The 27,653-nt window shown below is 38.5% G+C and overlaps 1 protein-coding gene across 4 annotated transcripts in view; it reads right to left on the reverse strand.

Annotated features, from left to right (window-relative positions):
- Window positions 1-27,653, reverse strand: part of Pde4dip (phosphodiesterase 4D interacting protein) — a 225,299-nt gene that overhangs the window by 151,397 nt on the left and 46,249 nt on the right. For all 4 annotated transcript variants that reach the window (XM_013509345.1, XM_013509340.1, XM_013509348.1 and 1 more), the window contains exons 2-3: window positions 15,350-15,405; window positions 5,950-6,101 (exon numbers count right to left, since the gene is read on the reverse strand). In XM_013509345.1, coding sequence (XP_013364799.1) covers window positions 5,950-6,101; window positions 15,350-15,405 — 208 coding nt within the window. The remainder of the gene's footprint in view (window positions 1-5,949; window positions 6,102-15,349; window positions 15,406-27,653) is intronic.

Consider the following 27,653-nt stretch of genomic DNA (forward strand, 5'->3'; position numbering starts at 1 on the left):
TATCTCTTTCTGTACAAATGAAGATAACAGGGGCTGGGGATTTAGCTCAGCAGCAAAAGCGCCTGCCTGGCAAGCGCAACGTCGTGAGTTCGGTTCCCGGTACCGGAGAAAAACCAAAAAAAAAAAAAAAAAAAAAAAGATAACAAACTGTAGCTACCTCATTATTATGGGAAGTGAATAAGATAGTCCAATCAAGCACAGTCACAGAGCACATTGTGAGTACTCAATAAATGGTAATTGGTATCATTATTTTTCTCATTATTTTTAAATTATATTATTGGAATAGAAATTATGATTAGGATGGAAATTCCATAGGGTATATGACAAGAAAGATAGGACTTCTCTTCCACAGAGAACAGAACAACTTCTAATGAAAAGCAGTAGTAAGATTTTTTTTAAAGAATTATTTTCATAGAAGTGTTTTATTCATTGGGGAAGTGATCACTTTTTTTTTGAGACAGTGTCTCACTATATAGTTCAGGCTGGTCTTGAACTTGAAGTTATCCTCCTGTCCCAGCTTCCTGAGTGCTGGGATTACAGACATGTGCTACCACATCCTGTGTGATTGTTCTTTTTCTTAAATTCATAGCAGTAGCTGTCAAAATGTTGAAGGTTGTTCAATTTTTATAATTTAATTCTTTTTTGATAAAGTTAACTTACTAACTTTATAACCAAATAGAAGCTAATATTTATTTATATATGCAGAAAATTAGGAAAAGATTTGTTGTGACATTTAATCTTTAAAGATATCACTTTGTTCAGCAATTATTCCAGTTTGAAATATCTCTTCCACTGTGGACTTAGATATAATTTTAAGAAAACTTTATGTAACTTATATTTCTTATGCCCCTAATCAGATCGTATACTGTTGGGGAATGATTCAGAGCCATTCCTTTCACTCCATATTTATTAAGGAAAAAGTGGTTGAGTTACTACGAATCTGTGGCACTGTTGCTTAGGAATGCAAACACTACTGAAGGTCTACGGAATGACTGTGTGGAAAGCCCTGAAAAGCTATATTTAAATTGGAGGAAAAAAAAATCTGTGCCTATGAATGAAAGGTTAGGCTCTCTCTTCTTCTCAGCTATAAATTTTGAACTTTTTAAGACAGCACTGAAAACAAAACCAGTATGCTTTGGACACTGTAGTTATGGAAGCATAAGTGCCTTTTTAAAAAAATGACAACACAGTTTTCTGGTAACACTCATTTTCCAAGGCTATAATTACTGAGAAACACTCAAATGTTCAAAAATCTCCAAAACTGCAAAACCCAAAGGCAGTAGAGATCTAACCCAGATTCACCTAAACTAGCCAGTGATACCCAGACTATGCTAATTCAGACTTCCATAAGTACAAAAAAAAAAAAAAAAAAAGTTAAAGGGGCTCCCTAATGTAGCACTGTTCCTCCCAACCCCATAGACTTCAAGATCCAAGTGAAGTTAGGCTGGGTGGGACTCGCTGTGGTTAGATTCTGACTACCACGGTATGCTGACAGCAGTCTCCAGTGAAGACAACACAGACTGGCTTTGCTGACATTTTCTTGTTAAAGACAACATTATCAGAAAATATGTACACAAGACAGGGCAATGGAGGCCTCCTCTTGATTTTACAGCCAGAGATTCCTGTCCTTCTATGGTTCTTCTATAGTTTCTGCCATTTTTATTCTATGTCTAACATCCAGTCGTACACCATTCCCCCCAATGGAGCCTCTCTTTGTGTGAATGGTCCTCCCATTTCCCTAGGAAATGTGGAATCATTGGCATTATCTTAGTTCTGTCACTGTATACCTACATAACTTCGGGCAACTTATTTGAGGTTTGGTCTCTTTGCTGGTATACTGGATGTAATAATATCTGTCTCAGAAGTTAGGATAATGAATTGAAACTACGTGAAATAAAGTATCTAGAAAAGTGCCTGGCATATAAAAAATGCCCAATAAATATCCTTATTATTATTACTATTGGGAGCTTTTTAATAAGTCCTGTCAAATATTATTTCAAACAACATTTACTTTTTCTCTTCCTTTACAATTTTTATTTTATCATTCCAGTTTAGAAAAACACATGCACAGGTCTTAACTCTGTTTTCCATCCTACCTAATCAACACACCAATCCCTGCCTTAGAATCATTCACATATTGTGAATACCAAGTAATAGCAGAAGAAATACAAACCATGTAGAATACCTAATCTTCCATTGTTTTCAACAAATTTAGTTTGATTATAAATATTTCCCAGAGCACTTATCACATACTACATTATGCCAGATTCTCCATACCAGAAAAGGATGCACACAGGGTGATTTCTGCACTCAAGAAGCTTAAAGGATTAGTGTTAGAGATAGCATCCTCTAAAAAATGACAGCAGAGCTAAAGGATGAAAAGGCTTAACCAGGTAAAACAGGAGAAGTTTTCCAGATAAAGAGCAGGAACAGAGACATGGAAGAATGAAATAGCTTTGAATTGTAAGTAGCTCGGAATTAATGGAGTAAAAAGCACACAATAGATAATATCAGGGCCTAAAAGTAAATTTGCACTTTGCCTAGAGAAGTCTGATTCCATTTCCAAATGATTCAACACTTTTATTAGTACCAAATTTTCACCAACTGAAATTTTAGGTAACAAAAAGACAGAGATTTCATGCTTACATTATGACACATTAGGCAAGTTCCTTGTCTGTGTGCCTTTGGTGCTTCATCTGTAAGTTGGTGTAACAATCCCCTCACAGTGTTGCTGTACTCATTAAATGAGACAGTACTGTCACATACTTGGAACTGTACCTAATACTTAAAAAGTGGCAACCAGTCCTAACTGGAATCAATAATGAGATGCTGGGCTGGGGTAGGCACTATAATAACTGAGAAAGCACACAGGAAAGAATTTTTCTCAACTTGTGACTATGGCCAATTGTATATAAAAATTATTTCTGATACAATAATCAGTCAGGATTTAGATCATGGTATATAAATTCTAGAACCTTAAAAAATTTGCAATGTCTGTGAGTCCTAGTTTTCTTATTTGAAAAATGGAGCCAGTAATGCTTGCGGCACAAGGGTCTGCCTGGCAAATGCAAGGTCCTGAGTTCAATTCCAGGTACCAAAAAAAATTTTGTCTTATAAAAACAAAATAAAGCAACTTGCCAGGCCTGGTGGCACATGCCTGTAATCCCAGGACTCAGGAGGCTGAGGTAGGAGGATCACTGTGAATCTGAGGCCAGCCTAAACAGTCTGGGCTGCAAAATGAGTTCAAGGCCAGCCTGAACTACAGAGTGAAACCTTCTCAAAAAGACAAAAAAAAAAGGCAAAATAAGGCAACTTATCAGAAGCACTTAGTCTGCTCCCCAAGTCTACAGATCTGGAAGGACTAGGGATCCCCTCCATCCTTTGGTGGGGGAAGTGCCTTTATAACAAAATTGACCAAGTTTAAAAATGAATCGAGTCACTTGCTTATTCCAAAATATAAATGAAACATATATGCTAAGTAATACTTTCCTTTTATCACGAGAAACAATATCTATTGGTCTCAACCTGACAAATATACCTGGGAGGAAGGGCTGGACTTACACCAGGAACAGAACAAGGTTAGCAGCTGTGTGGCTCTCCTGAGCTCTCCCCGACCATCACCCTCAGCCTCCCACTCCTGCTGCTCGTGGAAGGTGGAGAATAAGAGTTTTCTCTCAAAGCTTTGTTGTGACATTCAATCTTTGAAGATATCACTTTATTCAACGATTATTCCAATCTTGAAATATCTCTTCCACTGTGGACTTAGATATAATTTTAAGAAAACTTTATGTAACTTAAATTTCTTATGCCCCTAATCAGATCGTATACTGTTGGGGAATGACTCAGAGCCATTCCTTTCTTGATCTTTTGCAATGACTCAGAGCCATTCCTCTCTGGATTTTTTGCAAATGAGAAGTGGACCAAAAGATGGAGGTGAGGGAAGGGTGAAGAGGAAAGGGGATGTAAAAAGTATCACAGTGTGCTGTGTGCGTGCACCAATTCCCCACCGTGAGTGTGCTCATTACGTACTGCAAATATGTACTAACAAATAAAAATGGCAAAGAAAAGAAAGCCATGATGGCTTTTTTTGACTCCCAAAAGAGCCAGTCCTTCTCTCCCACACTGTCTCTAGTATGCCACTTCCTCTTTTGGTGAGTAGATACCCATCCTTCATCTCAGGGTTAGAGACTGCATGGTTTTTAAAAACCTCACAGCAAATGCTTTTTTGTTTTTGGCGTTTTGAGACAAGGTCTTGCTGTATAGTTCAGGCTGCCCCTGAACTCACTATGTAGCCCAGGCTGGCCTCAAACTTACAGCAACCCTCCTTCCTCAGCATCCCAAGCTCTGGGATTACAGGCGTGTGTCAGCACATATTTTGACATGTTTAGGCTAGGGCACTGGAACATGTCTTGACCCTGCCTATATTGTTTCTAATTAATGTTTTCTCTAGTTTTCATGTCCTCTTGTGAAAGATTTTCATGTAATAGTTAACATCATTCGTAGTGGATGAATGGATTGTGGAATGAACAGATACAAGCACAGCACAGCTGGCTGAACTGGCAATGAGTTTCTGAGGAAAAAGCGTGCTTCAGCCTCCTTGCCGTTTATTAGTTGATGCATATCTTTTATTGGTCTTTCTTGCCTCCTACCTTGGTTTCTGTCAGTGCTTCCCAGCAGAAGTAAGGATCAGTCTGTGATATCAGAACTGAACACTAAGAGAAAGGGCTTGAGACTTTATATCTGAAAGTCACCTAACTCCAGCTCGTCACCCAGCTTTGCCCCAGAGCATCAGGCCATTTGTCCCTTCAGTGCAGGTGTTATCTCTCACCTCCACACCCCCAGCCAGCTCTTTGATCAAAATAGGCAAACTCTTTCAGAGCACCCGCACAGCGGTTTTCGCTCCTGTGCCACAGCAGACCCAAAAGGTGAAAAAGAGGAGGGGTTGAGGTGTTACCCACCCCGGGCACACAGCTGTTCAGAGGTCACTTAATATTCCACAAAACTCTGCCTTAAGAAAATCAGTAGTCAGGACAACACTGAGCAAAGCAGGCTGTTCGATCAATTCTAAGGCTTTACTGCTCACAAGAATATCTGGAGGACATATTTGAAGTACCAGGGAAACAATTATGATTACGAGTTAAGCCAAGACAGGGTAAACCCATTTCAACACAACATTTTTTTTTTTTTGAAAAGGGAATGTCATGCTTTTAGGTCCAATGTTATCATTTTAAGAGAGCAGTTAACTTACTTAACTTGGGATTTATTTACACAGTACTCAGTGATGCCCATCCCTGCTTTTCTTTATCCCCCAGGGGGCATCCAAGAGCTGTTTCTTTTTTTAGACATAGTTGTAAGCCATTCTGGGTGCTTTTCTGGGCCATGTAAATCCCAGTAGACAGGTTCTCTTGTCCAAACTTCCTGGACTGACCCAGCTCACAAGAAGCTGGAGATCTATATTACATTGTCAGCTCTTATCCAAACTCAGGGCAAACAAGGAATTTCAAATAACACTGCCAAACATTTGTTGAGAAGCAAATGGTTCTGCCTGAGCCACCTCCAACAGCAGGCAATATCCAAATCTCTGGAGTGGTCCAAGCTGGCAACAGAGAAAATATGCTGTGTAACTGGACAGGGACTCATGGACTCACTAGGCTGCAGCTATAGCTTCCCACGGTGGCACTTAAATTTCCTAAGTTTATCTGAGAAGATACCAGAAGCACCGGCGGTAAGTCTGAATTCATTGGTACAGGCAATTGTCCATAAACCACTGCCCTTGGCACATAGCTAAGACGCTGTCTGTTTATGGGGATAGGTGCTCTTGAAAGAAACACCATCATGAGAACAATGGCCACAATCCAGACTAACGCACAGGACACATTTTCATAAGACATCACTGTTTCACAGTACTGATTCTAAGTGGTATTAGAATAGTCCACCCACGCGACTTACCTTCTCAAAGTCTCGAAGAGCCTGAGTTTGCACCTGAGGGGGCCTTTCAAATGCTCTCAAGTATTGTGTTTGCCCAAAAGGGATCTTCTCACCACTTCTCCAGCTTTGTGACTGCGCCAGGGGGCCTCGATCTTTAGTGTCAGTAAGAAAACCTGTCAGCGAAACAAAATAACAACAAAAGTTTATGTAATGAAGTCCCATGATCATTCTAAGTGGCACATTCTAGCAGAATTTCTTCTGCAAAATATAAACCAGTTCTAGGCCACATGAAAAGGCTTCATATAAAATGCTTATAGTAGATCTTATAAATAATGATCCTCAGTGAATACAATATAGTTTGTATCCATACCTCTTTGTAATGTGACGGTCACACTCCTCCCATCAAGTACAGTCTGTTTCTCTAATCTAGGTTGTTCAAGTAACTTGCTCTGACCAACAAAACATGATGAAAATGTAACTGTATGAGTTCCAGAGACTAGTCCTTGAAATGTTTTGCTTGTCTGCTCTTGCCTTCTTAGTACTCCATGGCCACCAGGCCGTGAAACTCAGTCTATATACTGGGAAAGAAAAGGCCAGATACAGAGAAATGAAGATCCCCAACCCACCCCCTCAGCTGGTGACCAACTCCCAGACATGTGAGCAAGGATCTCATGGACCCCGCTGGACTGCAAGAAGACTGCAGTCATTTCAGTGCTTCCACATGAGATCAGCAAAAAAATGCCCAGTTTGCAACACAGAATGTGAAAATTAATAGATCTTTCCTGTTTTAAGCCAGGGATGGCTAAACTTTCCTTAAACTTTTCTTAAAGGGCCTAGCAGTGTTTTAGACATGTGGGTTGTATTGTCTCTGTCACAACTACTCAGCTCTGCCCATGTAGCTTGAAGCATACACAGGTACTAAATAACCAAGTAAGCGTGACTATGTGGCTATAAAAGTTTATTCACAAAAACTGGCCGTTGTCCCATGGGCTGAAGTTTTCTGGCCCTCATTTTAAGACACTAAATTCTGAGATGATTTGCTACATGAAAAAAATAACCAAAATAGCCTTTAAGTGAAAAAAAATCAAGCTACTAATTAAGGGATATTTTCTACAAATCTCTCTAGAGAGAATTTTGAGGTTATTATTTAAGAATAATAACAATTGTGCAAACTGATGTAGTTAGATGGTATTGTGTGTTATAAAATAGTTCCACATGAATTACTTCATTTATATAGTCATTGTAACCAGAGAAATAGACTAATATTATGACATCTATTTTGCTAATGAATAAGGATCACAAAATTTGCTTGCGCAGTATCACATCGCTAAAAAGTAGCAGAACCAAGCCCATATTCTTTACATTTGTCTTTCCTAGCAATATGTATTATTTTAGCAAGTAAGAGCACATGATATGTCTAACAGTTGGGGAAACAGAAAAAGGGGCAAGCACTCCGCCATTCTATTAATCAAACAAAAGTATTGCTCTGAGAAAGCCAATTAATCCTTTGACTCAAAAACCCTTTTGAGCAGTGACACTAAAAGAGTAAGGAAGGGCCTCACTCAATCACGGTACACAAACAACCTCAGACTGGGGTAGAACTGGGGTATGGTCCTCAATATAAAACATAAAAGACTACATCTTCTGTGTAGTCAGGGTTTTATTCATAAGATCTACACCTATGTCTTCAAAGGTTTTAACCTATTCTATCTTCCAGTAGATTGTTTCTGTCTAGATCTTTGCTCCATTTCGATTTTAGTTTAGTGCATGGTGAGAGATATGGGTCTAGGTTTAATCTCTGGCACGTGGAAAGCCACTTCTCCCAGCACCATTTATTGAAGAGGCTATTTTTCTTCCAGTGAAGGTGTTTGACCACTTGTCAAGGATGAAGTAGCAGACTGGTCATGGAGTTGTTTCTGCATCTTCTATTCTGTTCTGTTGGTCCTCAAGTCTTTTTGCCAATACCATGCTGTTTTTTATCAGTGTAGCTTTGTAGTACAACTTCAAATCAGGGATTGTGATGCCCACTGCCTTGTCCTTGTTGTACAGAACTGCTTCAGTATTCTAAGCATTTTCTGGTACTATATGAATTTTAAGATTGTCTTCTCCAGGTCTGTGAGGAATGCTATTGGTATTTTCATTGGGACTGCATTAAATCTATATAATAGTTTTGGGAGTATGGTCATTTTTATTATATTGTTTCTTCCTACCCAAGAAAATGGGATATCTTTGCACTTTCTGATATCCTCTGCAATCTCCTTACTTCAGAGTACAGTAGTGTTCAGTGTGAAAGTCTTTTACTTCCTTAGATTGATTGTCAAGTATTCCACTTTAATTGTTGCTATTGTGAAAGGTGTTGTTTCTCTAATTTTTCTCTCAGTGAGTTTGTTATCTGTGTACAAGTCTGCAATTGATTTTCTGAGTGTTGACTTCGTATCATGCTACACTACTGAATTTGTTTATTAAATCTAGGGGTTTTTTGGTGGAGTTTTTAGGGTCTTCTACGTAGAGGATCATGTCATCAGCAAGTAATGATAATTTAATTTCTTCTTTTCCTATCCATATTTCTTTCTCTTGTATAATTGCTCTGGCTAATGTTGCCAGGGCTATACTGAACAAGAGTGATGATAATGGGCATTCTTGTCTTGTTCTAGAGCTTAGAGAGAAAGCTTTCAGTTTTTGACTATTGAGTATGAAGTTGGCTGTTGGTTTGTCTTAGGTGGCTGTTATCAGATTGAGACAGAGACCTTCTATTTCAGTTTCCTTTAGGGTTTTTCTCATGACTGGATATTGGATTGTGTCAAATGCTTTTTCTGAGTCTATTGAGACAATCACATAGTTTTTGTCCCTGTTTCTGTTAATATGGTGTATTACGTTTACTGATTCGTGTATGTTGGACCTTCCCTGCCTCCCCAGTTGCACAGGAGATGTTACAAAGAATCAACAACCAGGGTCACATCAAATTTAAAAGCTTCTACACAGCAAAAGAGACCAATAAAAATGTGAAGAGACTAGCTACTTCTCAGACAGAGGACTAATATCTAGAACATATAAAGAATTAAAAAAATTTAGACTCCCAAATTTAAAGACCCAATCCAAAAATGGGCTTCTGAAGTGGATAGCTACTTCTCAGATGAAGAAGTATAAATAGCCAGGGATGGTGGCACACGCTTGTAATCCCAGCACTTTGTGGGGCCAAGGCAGGAGGCCTGCCATGTGCTCAAGGCCAGCCTGGGCTACACAGTGAGCTGAAGCCCACTACAAATTATAGAGGCAGACTCTATCTAAAAGAACAAAAAGAAAACAAACAAACACACAGACAAAAAGAAGTACAAACAGCAAATAAGTACATGAAAAAATGTTCAGCATCACTGGTCATTTGACAAATGTAAATTAAAACAATACTGAAATTTCATCTCACTCCAGAAAGAATGGTTATCATCAAGAAATCAACCACTAATAAATGCTGGTGAGGCTGTGAGGGAAAAGGAGTTTAAACTGATGGGACTGTAAATTGGCACACCCACAGTGAAAAGCAGTATGGAGAATCCTCAAAACATTAGAACTAGAGGTTCCATTTGACCCAGATATTCCCCTTCTTGGCATCTTCCTGGAAGAGTTAAAGTTGTCATACCACTGTGACACATACAAGCTCATGCTTATAGCAGCACAATTTATAATAGTCAATTCTTGAAAACATCTCATACGCCCGTCAACAGATGAATAGATAAAGAGAATGTGGTATTTATATACAGTAGAGTACTACTCTGCCATAGAGAAGGATAAACTTGAGACATTTTTAGATAAATAGATACATTTTGAGACCATAATTTTAAGTGAAATTAATCAGACACAAATTAAAATATCACATTATTTCTCTTGTGTGAAAAACCCAAAGTATAAATAAGGAGGAAGATGGAGGATAGATGTTAGGAAGTAGGAAGAACTTATTCAAATGGGAAAGGGAATAAGGGATCGGAAGAGAAGAAAGGGAAGGAAAGGAAAAAGGATTTTAAAAGAGAGAATTGAAGAAAAAAATGGAAACAGCTTTTGTAAATGGGGAAGGGAAGAAGGGTTGAAGCGAAGGAGCGAAGGAGAAAAAGAATTAGTTATCTTATGTACAGGTACAAATCCCCCATGATGAGTGTGATAATTAGGTATGGCACACAAGTAGTAATAAAGAAAACGTAACTTTTAAAAAAATCTTTAAAAACTACATCTTTCTTTGGAATTTAACCCTGAGCCTTTATTACTGAACTATTCTTTTACATTTGAAAGAACAAGCTCCATGGTAATATACAGTACATTGAGATGCATACACAGCATCAGGGCAGGTAAGACCAAGGGGCCCTGGACAACTCTGCAGCCTGCTGAGAAGTTAGCCAAGCACAGGCACAATGGAGGTCCTAAGGAGAAGCAAAACATGATAATGCCCTCTTTTTATTTCTCTTTTCTTCCTTCTCTTCTTGCCTTCTTTATTTCAGCAAATCGCCAGAAAAAGCATGGTATGTTTCAGATCTTGAATGTTAGGCTTTGGCACTATTGAGAGATAAAGGAACCTATGGGAGGTAGGGCTTAGAGGAAAGAAGGTGGGTTGTTGAGGATGTGCTCTTCAAAGGATATTGGGACCCTAGCGCTTTCCTCTCTCTCTTTGCTTCCTGACAACCACGAAAGGAAGTTTTCATCTATCTTGTACTCCTGCCATGGTGTCCTGCCTCACCACAGGCCAAAAATGAACAAGGCCAAGTAACCACAGAGTAAAAATCTCTGAAAACATGAGTCAAATAAATTTTTCCTCCTTCCAGGTTGATTTTCTCTAGTATTATGTCATAGTGAGAGAAAGCTTCCTTTCACACGTGGGCACAGAAAAAGTGCTCAGGTGCTCCAGCCAACTTCTTAGAATTATTTTAAATGCTTGAATCAGATGGAAATTCACATGATCAAAGTGGGAAGGAAATGATTTTTCCTAAATGTTTTAAATTTTTTTAAAAAATCACATTTTCTTGGAGACATTCAGTGTATGAACAGAGAGAGAGAGGGGGAGAGAGAGAATGACCAATGATCCCATGTACCACAGTGATCTCTTTCAAACTTTTTTTTTTTTTTTTTTTTTTGTGCTGAAAATTATCCACCACCACTAATCACAGAAGACTATTCTGGCTTGTCCACTGGTAATGCTGTAGGAAGTGGGAGGAATATAACTGCTGCACATAATACCATATATAGCCTTAAGAAAAGTAAGGCTTTTAAAATAAAGGAAAATATCAAAAAGGCTATTGTATTTGGGTACAAAGGGAAATGTGATGCAGGGGGAAATTTTTTTAAGACTGGGGAGAAAAAGAAGAAAAAAAGGACCAGAAAGAAGATGGTAAAGAAAAAAATGATGAAAAAAATAATGAACATTAGGTTGGTTCCAGTATAGTTTTTCTTACCTCAAAATATTTAATTCTCCATCACTATTAATTTTAAAGAAAAATATCCTGAAATGTAAAGTTATATGACTTCTTTTAAAAGTGAATACTGGGCAGTGTCTTGTCTTTTTTGTAAAATAAACAGTACCAAGTGAGTCTTTTGATAGCCCTGTCCTTAACAGTATTCTCAACAGCTGCTAACCTGGGCTGAAATTGTATAGTACTTTAAATTGTCATGGAAATTTAAAGCAGGTTTTATTAGTACATAGCAAAAATTAGCTATGCACAGAGATAGTATTTTCTTCCATTTTCAATTGTCTTTGATTCCGCTTGCACAAAATAGTTGTCCTGTTAATTGTGCACCCCACTATGATTGCAAACACTAATAAGGTATAATGATGATGCCACATTTGTTCATATACTGAATGCTTCTAAGAAAATGTGATTTTTAAAAAATTTAAAACATTCAGGAAGAATGATTTTCTTCATGCTTTGATCAAACTAAATATGCTACCCAGTGAAGGAGAATGAGTTTAAAACAAAACAAAAATATATTACACTGAGATTAGTGATTGGAAGAGCAGGGTCTTTGAAGCTGAGGTTCATATCCTGACCATTTGCTAGTTGTGAGAATAAACAAGTCTCTTAATTTTTCAAAGCCTCATTCTCTCTATAAAAATGATTAATACTTACTGGAGAGCTTTTACCTGGATTAAACAACATAATACATTAAAGCACCCAACCAAGTGTCTATCTATAGTAGGTGTTTCACCCATTCCCTTTCTGATTTTACCCTAGTCCTTCAATCTTGAACTCAAAGAGCAGGACATGACACTCAAAAAGTTTGAATATAGTAACTCTGGCAATTTTTTAATTTAACCAACACAGTTTCATGATGGAGACCACTAAGCAGCTCTGAGCAGGATTTAACATTAACCAATTGGCTTTTCAGGTTTACATGTGAGTTTGCCCAGGGATTAGGCCCCTTGTCTGGAGATGAACAGTGAACTCATAGTAAGTGAACCTCTATGAGTCACTGGTCCCTGCTGAAGTTACTGGCCTGTGAAGTCGGGACATCTTAAAGGACAAGATAAGGCCACAGCTGAGGACATTCGGTTACAGCCCCATTTAACTAAAAGGAGACTGCAGCTGTATGGATCTCACTCCTGCAGTGAAGGCCTTCCTGGAGATAACACAGTGCTCCTAAATTAACATAAAGTATTACTTGAAGTAGTCCATAAAGGGATTCCCAATTCCTGCCCAGATTCCTGCATTTTCTTCAGTATTCTTCTCCTTTGTTTGAAAACCTAATAAATATGGGCTGCCTGGAGAAGTTCTTGGTCTTAACCCAGAGGATCTTGAATTCTGGGAGAGGGTTGAACCCTCCTGGGGCCCTAAAATCATTTCAGTCATCTCATTTATTCAAGCCTTCACTATCCACTAGTTTAGGAGATTGCAGGCCTGATCAGCCCACAGTAACTAAGAGTTATTAACCCAACAGTTTCAAATACTAAGTGATTCTGAAGTTCTTAATTTATTCAAATAATGATCTGTTTTCCACATTGTGCATATGATTCACCAATGCTTCCAGGCTGGTATGAAGAAGGTAAATCACTGATTAAGTGAATAAAACCTCAAGTTGGGAACAAGTTTTTCAGAAACATAGTCCCCAGAAGAGAGCTGTTTCTATTTTGGTTTCATAACTCAAGTGGATCTCTAGCCTAATCATTATAGTAATGACTGTGCTCTTATTATGAATTCATTAATAATAACAAATAAGATTACTAAGTGTTTATTTCTTGTCAGATTCTATACTAAGGACTTTTCTTATTTAATCCCACTTCTAAGCTTCACATTATTAGTATTATTATTGTTATTATTATTATTATGGTACCCATTTTAATAGCTTATTAGGATGGAAATTTATTTTAGGGGCAGGATTTATTTTAATCATTTTACAAATGACTTTAGTTTTGCAATCACAAAGTCATGAAAAGTGTGAAGAGTTTAGGTATTTCAGTTATGATTTACTGTAATGTGCTGATTCCCAGCACATACAATTATATGTAGCTTATAATTCCCAACTGGTGATTACACAACTGTTACTGGGAATTATATATTACAGTAGAGCTTGCAAATTTGGAAATTCACAAAAGCTTAAGGTGGCTGCCATGATGACCTTAAAGGCTCCTGACTTCTGGGAAGATGGCAGAGTGGTGAATAGCAGAGAAACACCCTCTCTGAGATTTGGTGTCCAGACACTGGAATATAGCAATGAGAGGAAGAGAAGAGTGAAGTGGGTCCCTAAGACTCAGCAAGGATCTGAAGTGAGAATTGAAGCCCACAAGGAGAGTGAAGAGAGAGACCTCAATGTAGAAGGAGGTGGCAAGCCGTGCTTCCTCCCTGAACTCTGACTCACTATGAGGGAGAGGCAGCCCAAATCTGCTGATGCCACTGGCTACTTGTGATCCCAGAAGCTTCCACAGAGAAATTCATCAGTGGAATGTAGCAATAGATGTGAGTTATTCAAGTTCAGATGTCTCCGAGGAGAGAGTGATTAGCTGGTAGTCATCTTATAGAGTGCCTTACTGAACGTGGAACTCAGAGCAGCTGTGGGTTAGCTAAATCTAGAGGTTACAAGTATCAGGGTGAGTCAGAACTGAGTTCAACTTGGTCGGAGATCAAGGAGCCAAGTTCAAGCCAGCAGGAGACACATGGAGTGTTGTGGGCTGAACAAATTGGGTTCCAGCCTCACGGCCAGAAACCAGCCTGAATTTGAGGAAAATAACGTGCAGATTTTCTGGAATTATCCACTACACCACTGTAAATCTATGGCTGGCTTACTGGGATTAATTAACATGGATATGGGTTTGGTCTACCCACTCTGTCTACCAGTGACAGTAGAGACATGCCCTGAAGTAGACATTTTTTCTTCTTTTCTTTTCCTCTTTTTATTTTCTTTTTTCCTTGTTTGTCTGTTCTTATTGTTATATGAGAATGAACATTGTTTCCAGCCTTTTTTTACCATTCTATTCTTGTTTTTATTTCAAGCTGTTACAAAAAGAAACAAATCACATATAAAGGAAAGCCCACCAGAATCACAGTAGACTTCTCAACACAAATCTTCAAGTCAAGGAGTGAAGGAGAGCTTGGAGTGAAGTATTTGAAGCCCTAAAAGAAAGCAATTTCCAACTTAGATTTCTGTACATCACAAAACTACCTTTCAAAATTGATGGAGAAATAAGATACTTCCATGACAAAGAACACATAAAGAAATTCATGACCACCGAACTAGCATTTCAAAATATTCTGAAGGACATTCTAGAAAGATATATCAAGAACTACAATTCCATAAACCTCAACACCCACCAGACAAGTCAAGGAATTAAATAGGGGGTTGGAGATCAACAACAGGAAAATAACATGACAAGAATAAGACATGACATATCAGTTATAACCATCAGTGTGAGTGGTGTCCATTTACCAATCAAAAGAAACAGATTAGCAGAATGGATCGTGAAGCAAGATCCAACAATATGCTGCATAGAAGAAACAAATTTAATTCAAAAAGAAATTCACAGGCTGAAAGTTAAAGGATAGAAAAGAATATTCTATGTGCCAGAAACCCACAAAAAAGCTGGGGTATCTATTCTGTTTGCAGACAATGTGGACTTCAAGCCAAGACTGATCAAGAGAGACAAAGAAGATCACCTCATACTTTTTAAGGAAACAATCCAAGAGGAAGAGATAACAATCATAAATATATACCAGATATCAGCATACCCAACTATATAAAACAAATATTAACAGACATGAAAAAAATCAAATAAGCACTAGTACAATTGTAATGGGATACCTCAACACTCCACTGTCACAAATAGACAGATCAACTAGACAAAAAGATCAACAAAGAAATATCAAAACTGGACCTTAAAGGGCCCCAAATTCAAGGAAATGATGGTCAACATGAAACCAACATTTTAACAAGGCAGGGCCCATGGCATCCTTACCTGCTGCATTACTTGTTCTAGGTACCATCTCCCCATCATCCTCTGCAAAATAATCTCTGTGGAGAGAAACATATCATTAATTAATATCATTCCAGGAGGCCCCCAGACCCTTGGGGAAAAACATCCACATGCTGCTTTATTTCTCCACAAGTATTTGTTAAGCTCTTACTACATGTAGAGCCAGCCATTAAACAAATAATTTCACACATTTTAATGACTATTGTGGTAAATGAAGGAAAGTGCACAGGGAATTTAACAAAGACATGAAGAAAGGCGCATTTATACCTAGGTAAGGAGACTCTCAACCAGACAAAGAATGGGAGCAAAGGGATATTTTCTCACAAGAGAATAGGAAAGAGCCTAAGACAGGAAGGACTCTAGGCTGTTAGAGGAACAAAGAAAGCCAATGTTGCAACCAGAGCATGTAGAGCTTTGTGAGATGGGTTAAAGATCTGAGCTTTACAGTGGCATTGGGGAGAAATCAAAAAATTCAAGGTGGGCTTAGGAAGTAGAATTGACACAGAAAACACAAAAATTCCATTCATGGAAATGTTGGTAATGCCAAGCAAGGGATTTATCTGCCTAACACCTTGAGCACTACAATCCTTAGCACAAAGAGGGGGACCCAAATGTGCTCAACAAATACTTGTCAAGCACCTACAATGTTTTTAGGTACTGTTTTAAACTCCATGGATATGGCAATGAACAAACCAGGCCAAAATCTTTGTACTTGTGAAATTTACAGTAAAGGAAGACAAGTAAAATGCATGGTAATAGTTGGGGACAAGTAGTATTTTTTTTTTTTAAAAAAGGGGGGGGGGAAACAGAGAGAAAAGGGAATGCTACAAGCGAAAGGAGGCAGAAAAGACTGCAACTGTCAGTAGACAAGGCATCCACAGGTAACTATGGGGGTATCTCGGCAAGAATCTTCTGAACTGACAGCATAGAACACCAAGTCTCCATAAGGGACCACGCTAGAGTTCACAGAGCAGCAAGGAGGCCAGTGTGCTTGAGCAAAGAGAGCACATGGAGAGTAGCAGGGAAGTCAGGGAACTAACGGGAGGGCTGGGCAGGGGCACAGACTGTACAGTCTTTCAGGATATTAAGAGTCATCATTTAACCACTGGAGTGCTGTGAATCAAAAAGAGAGATGAGCCGAGTACTAATGTTTTAAAATGGTGGGCTACATTTTGCCAACAGACTGTGTGGGAGAGTAAGGCAGAGACAGAGAGATGATTATAATAATTCTACAGAGAGCTCCTTTTTACTCCCAGCTGGTTGCAAGCAAAAAGAAATCTGTACACAGAGATTTAGAGGGGTTCTCTTTTTAAAAGCTAGATAATATTCACAGGGAGGCAGAAGAGAATCTGACATTTGTTTGGAAATTGATGTTCTCTCTTCCCTGTCTCAGGACTGGGTCTTGGCACAAATCCTCACTTTGTGAAATTCCAGATGGCCATGAAAGAACCAGACAGAAAACACCGGACTAGACATAACTGGCAATTCTTTATTAATCAAACGTAGATCACCAGGCTTGTGATTCTTCCAGGCTCTCTGTCTTTCCTTCCTCTCTCTCATTAAAGTTTCCCAGAGAGTGAACAACGTAAGAGAGGAATGTACTACTTATAGGATTCCTCTTTGTTGAGATAAAGCAGGAGAAAGAAGCCAAAACTATTAAGCATAACAATATCTTTAAAATTTTATATGAGAAAAACTTATCTGTTGCTACTCACTGAGTATTTATGCTCAGCCCACAAATTCGATCACGCATCTGCCTCAAGGAGCAAAATCAACCCTCAGGCCAAATCAGGCTGATCCAATATGTTTAATTTAGTCCACACTGGGTTGACCCATTTCTAATTTCCCTTGGAAAATGAGATGATCCAAAGGCACTAGGTCTGCCTGTCCATATAAGGGGATAACTTGCCCCTTACAGAGCAGCTATGTGTTTTCCAATTTGCCAGTTCCTCACACCATCCTTATAAACACAGCTCACTCACTTTTTTTAAAAGATGAAACAATCCAACATATTTAAAAGGACAAAAGACTTGAACAGACTCTACTTCACAAAATAGCTATGATCCACATCTTCATGCAGCAGGAGAAAGACTTTAAAAGATGAGCAGTACATCAAGTCAGTTTCAGTGCTGAGGGGACAGGGATGCCTGCCTCACTCCTTGTGGATTTCTATGGCTGTTATCCCAATATAGACAGACAAAATTTCATTTCTGCTTTAAGAGAGCTTCAGGAAACCCATTTGTTTCAACACCAATGCATTAATTTGTAGTGACAAGCTACTAACTGGCTTCTATGTTACCTTTACATCTCTGGGCTTCAGTTTCCTCAAATATATGTAAAAGACAGACATGAATTCCTATAGTATGGAATTCTATTCTAATAGATCCTCAACTGCAAAACCCATTTTAACACCTCCCAAAATCTTGGGGTACTTTGTAGACATGATCTCACTCAACCCTCCTTGCTCTGCAGATTCCACGTTATAGGTGAGGAGCAAGTTACAACAAAGCCATGCACATCAGCCTTCCCAGATAGCTCACCTTCTCCACCTACCCACACTACTCTGAGCCTGCTGCCTGCCTGGCTAGAATCAATAACTGGAATGATAGAGAGGTCACTTTAGATGGGCACTGAGTTAAAAGGAATACTTGTAATCTCTCCAGAGATTTTTAAAAATCACTTTCACTCTATTAACAGCTCAAGTTCCTTCTCTTATTGCTCGATAGTGGTACTCACTCAACTGCTCCAAAAGGCTGGAAAGGAATTTGATGCTCCCCAGGGGATGAGAATCATAGTGAAGAAACACAGAGTGTATGTCTGGGGGACTGCAATTTGTGATGACAGCCAATAAGCCAAAGTGCAAAGAAACATGGTGTACGGTAGAGGCAGACTCTGATCCTGGCCATATACACATACACATACTCAAAGAAGTAAAATATGTTCATAAACTCTTCTTTATTATCCAAGTCTGAAAAAAATTTGTATACCCTTGACCTAGTTTCTCAAATCCCAGGGTTCTAGATTTTTTAAAAATACTAGTCCATGAATGGCTCATGCTCAGCTAGCATGTCATTTCCCCAAGACATGTATAGGTCTCCTATATAAATGCCCATATATGATCTTATCCTCAAGATGCTCTGACTTTAAATTTTGTTCTTCCTATATAAGAGGAATAAGCCTTACCTTTCTCTTTATCCCTATCTCAATGATCTGCTAGTACCAAAACCAATTCCACTAAAACAACACTCATTAGCGTTCTTGCCAAGACACTATTCTGCTTAATTGGAAGACCCAAGCATTTTTCAAGTACGAACCATTCACAAGCTGTTCACTTTTTGATTTCTGTATGCTGTATCCCCTATATTTCCTTTGATTAGCTGATAAGTAGCTGTTAAGATATTAAACTCAAACAATACATCAACATCTCATGTCCCACATTACTAGTTTTTTCTATAGTTTTCCAGGGCAATTAGGTTGGGAATAAACAGAAAACAATTGCTTTTCTCCAAAAGCCATCTGCTACCCCTGATATTATGATGCTATCAAACTGTGCCTGATGATTCCTTCCAGTAATATTCTAAGAATGGCAGCTTGATTTATGGCAGGAAATATCCAAGGCACTTTTGCTTTGCTTGAAATGGCTACTAATATATCTCCTTTCAAGAACAGAGCATGTCACTGGTCCCACTTAACCTAGTCACTCATCACATTGGCACAGAGTGGATACTTGAGTTCCCTCTCTGAGCCAAGAGTAACACTGCAGTGGAACCTACAATGATATCTTTTCAACTGCATAGTTGGTGTCACTGGCTTGTATTTTGGCCTGTTTAATTGGTGGGCTATCAAGAGCCATAGATCATGTTCATGGACCACTTTACTCTCAAGAAATTAGATAATAATGATCACAAATCAGGTTTTGCAACAAGTCTCTGGATAGTATGAGACACATGTATCTCAGGATCAAGATCACCACCAAAACTATTTCTAAGGTGCTCACTCAACTGTTTCTGTCTAGACCAGTGGCAGTGATCCTATGGCACATGAGCCGCGGTGTGTTGTTATCCCTCAAAGTGCTAAAAGGTTTGCCATCCATGGTTTTTTTTCCATCCTTGGTTTAGACTGCTTTTCTTCTCTTTATCTCACCTCTGAAATAATTATCCTAAGGTTATTTCACCCCATATCAGTATCCAAAGTCCCAGAAGGGTGAGCAGCTATTCTCAGGTTCCTTCTCCAGGCCAATCACATACATTTAGGTTGGTCTGAGCACCATACAGACTGGCCCCTTATCACAGCTCACACTTAGCAGCTCCAAGCCCATGGACAAAGCCTACCAAGAAGTACTTTCCAGCTTCTTTTCATGTGGTTCTTGTATTATAAACAAAAATTCAGAAGAGAAAGAGCAATATGCTGTAGCAAAACTTATAGCAAAAACCTGAACCTTAGTTCCCTACTTTTAGTTTTTATTCCATTCGTCTTGAGAAGTTGCTTATATGCCAGGCACGAGAAATACAAAAGAAATATGTACCCTGCCATCAGAGTACTCAAAATCTGTTGTAGGAGGCAGACACATTCAAAAAGATAATTATCAGGATAATGAGATTTAACAGGGATTTTAGAATATAAATGAGATAGTAATTGATTTTGTCTTGGCAGGGAGGGGGTCTAAGGAATCTAAATAAAACAGAGAATGCTATACATAGATCTTAGAGGATAGATATAAATACACAAGGGATACGAGCAGTGATGGTACACACCTGTAATACCAGTACTCAGGAGATTGAGACAGGAGGATTGAGAGTTTAAGGTCAGTCTGGGGTACATAGTAAGTTTGAGACCAAAGTGAGCTACACAGTGAAACCCTGTCTCCAAACGAATAAACAAACAAACAAACATGAAAAAGCCTCAAAGATAGGAAAATGAAGGGTGGTCTCAAGACTTTCATTTTGTTTCCCCCACAAGTATGGGCATAAGCAGCTCTCTAGGACCTCTGCCACCTTGTTGGTTACCTTTACCTTTCCTTGAACTTTGCTCTTAAACTTTGACTCTTAGTCAAATTTTATTAGGAACATTAAGGGAAACTAAGGGTCAAATTTGATTAGGAATATTAAGGGAACCCAAGCATAGAAATCGCTTCTTCATTTATACCTCCTTCTGCTATTGTTTGTACCTCCCCACTACTGTTTCATCTAACCATTTAGAACTCTGATATCATTTATATCTTAAAGGTCATCTATCTGTAAAATGCTTAGCTTCTGTGCTAGCCTGTGGGTCTATTGGAAGCTGGTGCTCTGGAAGGGGATCCTGCAAACCTAGCCTCTTCCTGTCTCTCATTTTGTTTCTCAGCCACCATGGAGTAAGGAGATTACCTTCATCATGTGCTTCTGCCAAGATGTACTGTGCTGCCACAGGACAAGAACCGTGGACTGAGACCTCTGAAACTGTCAGCCAAAATAAACCTTTCCTCCTTTTAAGTTGTTTATCTTGGGTATTTTTCATATGGACAGAAAGCGGATTGGTATTAAACTGGGCACTGTGGGTGAGGCCATTACTATGACTATACCTGAGAGTGTGATTCAAAGCCTTTGGAATTGGTTTATGGGAAGAATTTGAAAACTGTGAAGAAGCAAAGCAGAGAAAGCCTAGAACACTGTAAGCAGAGCTTAATGGGGGACGGGGACTTCTGATGAGAGTGTAGAAGACCAGAGCACTCATAGAAATGTGGATAATAAAGGTTGCACTTATAAGATTCTGGGCAATTTAATGATTTAGCAAGACCCTGTCTCAAATTTCAAAGTAAAGGACCAGAGGCATAGTTCATGGGAAGACCCTGGGTTCAATGCCTAGTACGACAAATGAACAAAACAGAACAAACAAACAAACAAAAACCTTGAAAAATGTATCTATTTGACTATATCCTTCCTAATATTCCTAATATGCCTATTTCTACCCATACATACATTGAGATTGTCTTTGGTACCTGTTTGGAGTCCAGGGAAATGATCCTGAAAAGTCAAAAAGAAAAGGAAGGGTAGGGTATTTACTATAGTGGTAAGGAGAGGGATATATACTCAAAACAAATTTGTTTTGAATCAGTGATGGGCAGAGGTTACACTTGTGTGTCTGAGTACCCGTGTGATAGATGTCATGTGACAAATGAATTAAAATCCGAAAAGGGAAGTGACCAGTATGACTATTTATATAGATGCTATCCTAAAAAGTACATCATCCAAATTTTATACTTCCCTGTTTCTACCCAAATTTCTCCACACTATTCATATCTTCCCCAAGTCCCTTCTGTGATGACACTGGGCATTGTCCCTAACACAGGGAATACTCTGAAAGACAAAAAAGGTGATGGAAACACACAAAGTGGAAATGGCCATTCATGAATATGCTTTGAGACTTCTCAGATCTCTTTGTCTTGCCAAGAGAGACACTGAGTATATCTTCTATGTTCCAAATGTTGGCGAATACCAACCCCCTAATTTGGCAGCAGAGTCACAAAAGCACATATTCAAATGCAAATAGGGTGGAAATCACAGATGCAGAGCGTAAGATTATTATATAATAAATACAGTAAGATTATCTTTTTTTCTCAAGACCTATCATTATAACTTCTACAAGCAGAGATTCTGAATTGGCAAAGCCTCTCAGAACAGAAAGAACATCACTGTGAGCCTCCCTCTGCACAGTAAGTGTAGGATGACTTGGCACTGATTCAAAAATATCCACTTTTCTCCAGCACAGCCTGCAATTACACCCTTCACTCAACACAGTCTATTTACTGAGAGTGACCAGGACCAGATGCAACTCCAGGAGGCAGTTTTCTGGAGTGCTGGTCCTCAATAACTGCTGCAAGCTACAGCATCATTGCGCATTTATTTAGGACTTATTTTTTTCTTTCCTCTCTTCCTTCTCTCTCCTTCTCTTTACTCTGTTTTCTCCGTCCTAAAGGAAACTACTTTTGGGGAGTGCAGCCCACCAAGCTTCATAGAAGCCACTTAATGCTGTGAAAAGATAAGGGCTATTCAGGTAATTGCTTCTCTCTCTTTGCCTTAAAAGGTCATCAGACATTCATACAAATATCTAATAAATTCTCTATTGTCCCTGAGTCAACCAGGAGACAGATATTTTTTCAAAAGAGACCTGAAAATAGTGTGCTTTGGATTTAGTCATATCACCAAGGATGGTATAAGGTCTTTCCACCCACTTCTAGAATTTATCTTTTGCTTTTTACTTTTAATCCTGGTTCTGCAGTCCTTAGTTTATGTTAAAGACTAATATTCCCAAGACACTGGGGAGTGGTAGGACAATTGCCTTAATATTTAGAGCCCCGGACTGGATGTCAAGATAGGTGATTTTTCCCCTTTCCAGTTACTTTTTAGCCACATAATCTTCCATTGTTCATTTTATTTATTTCTGTTTTTAATGATTTATACAGAACTACATGCTTCCTATAGAAATTTTGGAAAGAAAAAAATTAAAATAATTTTTTAAATGTTGCCACTTAAAGACAACACTGGAAAGGATTTTTATGTATTTTTTAGTTATTCTTCATTTCTTTATGCAAATTCTGTAAAATAGAAATAATATTTCACAGATAATTTGCATCTTCCTTTTATTTATGCTACTATAAATAGTAAAATAAAAAATAAAAAATTGTGAGGCATGTGATTTTGGAGGAAGAGTCCAGGGAGGAAGGGAATAGAGAGGAAGCAGATGGGAAGAGGAGGAGGAGAATTTCCTAGCAGCATTACAGATCAACCCAAGATTAGGAAGAGTGAATCTGCAGTTTTCCTTCTCCATAGGGTTCATAAGGTACTAAAGCAAAGCTTATAGAATCCCACAGAATAACAGAACTAACTAATGGTTATCAAGAGTTGAAAACTGTTAAGAACTTAGAGCAATGCTGAGAACATAATTCAAACAGCTGACCTTGAGCTCAGCAGGGAGGAAAATAAAGAGCAGATGGCCTGGAAGATATGGAGGAGTTGAGGAATTAGAGTAAGTGATGAGGTTAAACTGAACATTTAAAAAGAAAGGGGAAGAGGGGGACTTGATCTATGGCCAAGGAATATAATTTCAGAGTTCAGTATTTTAAGAATGGAGGATCTGGGGGTAAAGGGTGAGCTGTGTGATAGTACACTGAACTGAAATCAAATTAAGGAACTGTGTGTGAGGTCAGGGTGCAACAGTGATACATGCCCAAGCCCGAGGCATCCCTCTAAAGTGTCAGCTCCTTAAAAGAAGGGTCTGTGTATCCTTCACTATGATGGATCCAGCATTCAAGAGGTATTAGATCATAACAGGAATTTCATGCAAGTTTCTCAAACAATGTATGGACAATTTGAATGTGTAATGGCATCAAGTTTTGGTAGCCTGATATATCCACTTGCTAATAAGGTGACACCTAACAAATATTCACATCAGCCTTTTAGGGAATATTATCTGGAAAATTCTTAACTAAGGATCTTCTAAGTACTAGAAACAACAATAGATGCTAAAGAGTTAGATAAAAAACAGTTTATTCTTCCAATAAACTTAGAGCATGGGAAATACAAAAAAAAACCAAACCCTATGTACATGCTATAACAGAATAGGCAGAACATGTTCTGGCTACAGAAAATACTCTGAACTAGCTTCCAAAAATAATTCCAAAAGGATGTACTGATGAAGCTAACCGCTGAAGGACAAACTTAGCAAAGGCAAGGCTTGGTGTGTAGGTGGGAACAACCCATAAATTAGGACCCACGCATAATAATTTTAGCTAGGCTGAACAGGATGACAGTCACTCTACAATCAGCTCCAGGTCTGCTGGTATTAATGCTGTTCCCATGGTGCCAATATCCCGAACGTTCTTAAGTAATACACAGAAGAATCTTTCTAAAACCAGCTCAGTTCTAAATCTTACAAACTGTCCCTTGGTGGACACAAATGTAAATTTCTGCTGACTATAAAAACATACACTGACTTAGTTTAAAAGGCAGAGTATAAATTCCATTTCCCTACTTCTATGAGCACATATAGTATTTATTTTCTTCTTTCTTTAGATTTGACATGGTAACACATATACATAATTTTAATGTCATTTAAATCTACTTTCAGATTAAAATTTTGTTCATTACCATTTTAATAAACATCTCACAATACTAATGAAATTAATAGCAACACTGAAACTTTAACCCTAGAAAAGTGTACAAATTGGGAATACTGCTATTGATGCACCTAAAATACAACATTTTAATATTGGTGTGCCTCAGTTTCCCCCTCTGCAATTGAGAGTCTGGTTTTGAAAATAATGTTAAGTTGAATACAATATCTTTCTGATGATGAGTATAATTCTCAGCAGTTTACAATGTGTTTTCTTTTCTTTTTCTTTCTCTTTTCTTTTTTGAGATAGGGTCTCGCTCTGTAAGTCCAGGCTGACCTTAAACTCACTATATAGCCCAGGCTGGCCTCGAACTTGCAGCAATCCTCCTGCCTCAGCCTCCTGAGTGCTGGGATTACAGGCATGTGGCACCATGCCTGGCTTTACAATGCAATTTCAAGAAATGGAAATGGTTGACATGATAGTTGTACTTCCAAATATCTGTTATTCAAAGTAATTCTATAAAAGAAGATGCTGTGTGCACCTATATGTTTATCAATTCATTAATAATAGTTAAAAATTGGAAGATTACAGGCATCAGAATAGGAAATGATTGTTATAATTCCATGTGACATGCTGGTCTACATTATGAATAATAATATACACATTATTATACAGAAAATAAGCATTGTAAATTGTGTAAAATGAAGTACTAGGAATTACTCAATTTTCTTGTCACCAAGGCTGCCTGTGCATCAGCAGTTACTGTTTCTTTGTACCCTTTCTACCTTGGCCATGACAAGAAGACACCAGGCACAGGTATCTTCCTTAGCAAACTTTGGCGAAGCCAGAAGAGAAAAATACTTCTGCAAAGCATAGCAAGTAAAAAATGACTGGAAATGAGAGACAGGTTACAGGAACAAGTACCCCAGAGTATTAAAGTGCTATGAAAATATAAGCTATTATTACCATAAAATTCATTATAAATAGTGTAAACTAAAAGTCTTCTGTCATAAGAGCTCAGGAAAAAAAATCCAGGACATGCTGAGCTTGCTAGCCACAAGACTCAAAGATGCTCTTAGAGGAAAAGAAGTCCTCCTTTTAAAATAGAACCAGAGGGCCGCCTTGGGTCATCATGACAACTCTCATTCTAGACTTTCTTCTAACTTTAAATGTTATTTGACCTTTTTACCAGAGACAATTTGTGCAATGTTCTGAGACTGGTTTGGAATTTTATTTATAAAATGGGATTAGTTTTAATAGGCACACTGTCCTGGGCATCTCCTGAATGGACGGACTGTCATCAGAGCCTTCCCCAGTCATCCCTCAATCACAGTCAAGGGAGCCCCCCAGGAAGAGGCCCAGCCAGCTTTCCCTTTCGGAGACAAAAGTACCCCTTTCCAGTCTTCCAGTACCTTAAATCTAGCTTTAGCATATAGTGGAAAGAAGGGGTGGAAGATCCACACGGAGCTGGTCTGTACAAATGAAAATAGAAATTAGGAAAGTGGGAATGAAAACACTGATTGAGGCCAATTCCCCAAGCCAACATCCAAATTTAGTCCTATTTAAAAGTAGACCAGAGTTGACAAGGTAGAGATTTTCCTTTTTCAAATCTGAAAAATGAATTGCCAGCAGTGCCAAATATTAAACAGGAAATTCAGCATCCGAGGATGTTTATGTAATGGAATTATGAAAACAAACATTTTCCTAATACAAAATGCTATATGCAAAACATTAGCATCACAGTAAGAAAATATATTGATATTCTCCAGACCTTAGTTCACTAACACTTACTAGTTGTGAGCACCAGCAGATCACATAAGCCCCTCCCTAACCTACTTCAGCAGCCACATCTGTAAAACAGGGCAAAATGCCATCTCTAGCTGTAACTGTATTTGTAAACACGACTTTCTACCAACTCACTATGGATTCAAAGAAATATAAATATCCCTTGTTCTTCTAGGCCAGTGGTAGCAATCTCTCTCTGTTGGCATGTAAATCAAGTCACCCCAGCAGCTGAGCTTCAAATAACAGTTGTTGTTGTTGTTGTTGTTTTTTCTGAACTAAAACCTCAGTGCTCATTTTAATTGCAATGTTGCCACTTTGTGATAGCTAAGTGGGTTTGGGGTTGCAGTCACCATCACTGCTCTAGGTTAAATATTAATACACAGCAGAATAAATGCAAATAATTTATCATTGGAAATCTGTCAAGTACAATATAGTTATGATAAATGGGCATCTTGTCTTTCTTGAAGGCTGGACTTTAACCACATGGCAGAAACAAACCAAATGAAATTCTTAAATTCCATAACTGGGCCATTATTTTTCTTGGATATTACTTCCCTTTTCCAAATGTTCACAGATACAGCAGGCAAATAAAATGAATGCTTGCATTTTATTATGTCAAATCACAGAAGGAATAGAACAATACAGATGAATTAATTTTCTTTCCTTTCCTAATCTTCAGTCTTATAGCCTGCTCTTAAATTTTTCAAGTGCATATTTTCTTGAGTTATTTGTTCTGGGAAATTGTCTGAGATTCATATACGATTTGTGTTTTTCTCAGTTTTCTCATATGCTATAAGAAAGAGCACTTCTACCTAAAAGGGGAAAAGAATTAGTAATGAATTTTCCAGCATTTCACAGTGTGGCAAGCTAAATGATGGCATTCCAAGGATGTCAACATTTCTAATCCCCAGAATTAGTGACTGTGACACTTTACATAGCAGGAGGAACTTCACAGATGAGAGTAAGGATTTGGAGGGGAAGACAGGATCCTGGAGTATATTGTCTAGCTATAATCACAGGGATCCTTATAAGTGTGACACGGGGGATCAGAAGAGAGACGGTGATGTGATAATGGAAGCAGAGGCCCAGGTGATACGAATCCTGGAAAGCGGCCATGAGCCAGGTGTGTGGAAATTCTCTAGGAGCTGCAGTCAGCAAAGAAAAGACTCTCCCTTAGCGCCCTCAGAAGGAACACAATTCTGCTAACACCTTCATTTTTGCTGCAAACATCAATTTTCAGATTTCTGACCTCCAAAACAGCAATGTAATAAGTTCTTCTAAGTTCATGGTGATATGTTAGAGCTGCAAATTATTACAGTAGGGGCTGGGGATTTAGCTCAGCGGCAAAGCGCCTGCCTGGCAAGCGCAAGGTCGTGAGTTCGGTTCCCGGTACCGGAGAAAAACCAAAAA

The sequence above is a fragment of the Chinchilla lanigera genome, unplaced genomic scaffold (genome assembly GCF_000276665.1).
Source record: "Chinchilla lanigera isolate Chin_1 unplaced genomic scaffold, ChiLan1.0 scaffold00167, whole genome shotgun sequence".
Classification (NCBI taxonomy): domain Eukaryota; kingdom Metazoa; phylum Chordata; class Mammalia; order Rodentia; family Chinchillidae; genus Chinchilla; species Chinchilla lanigera.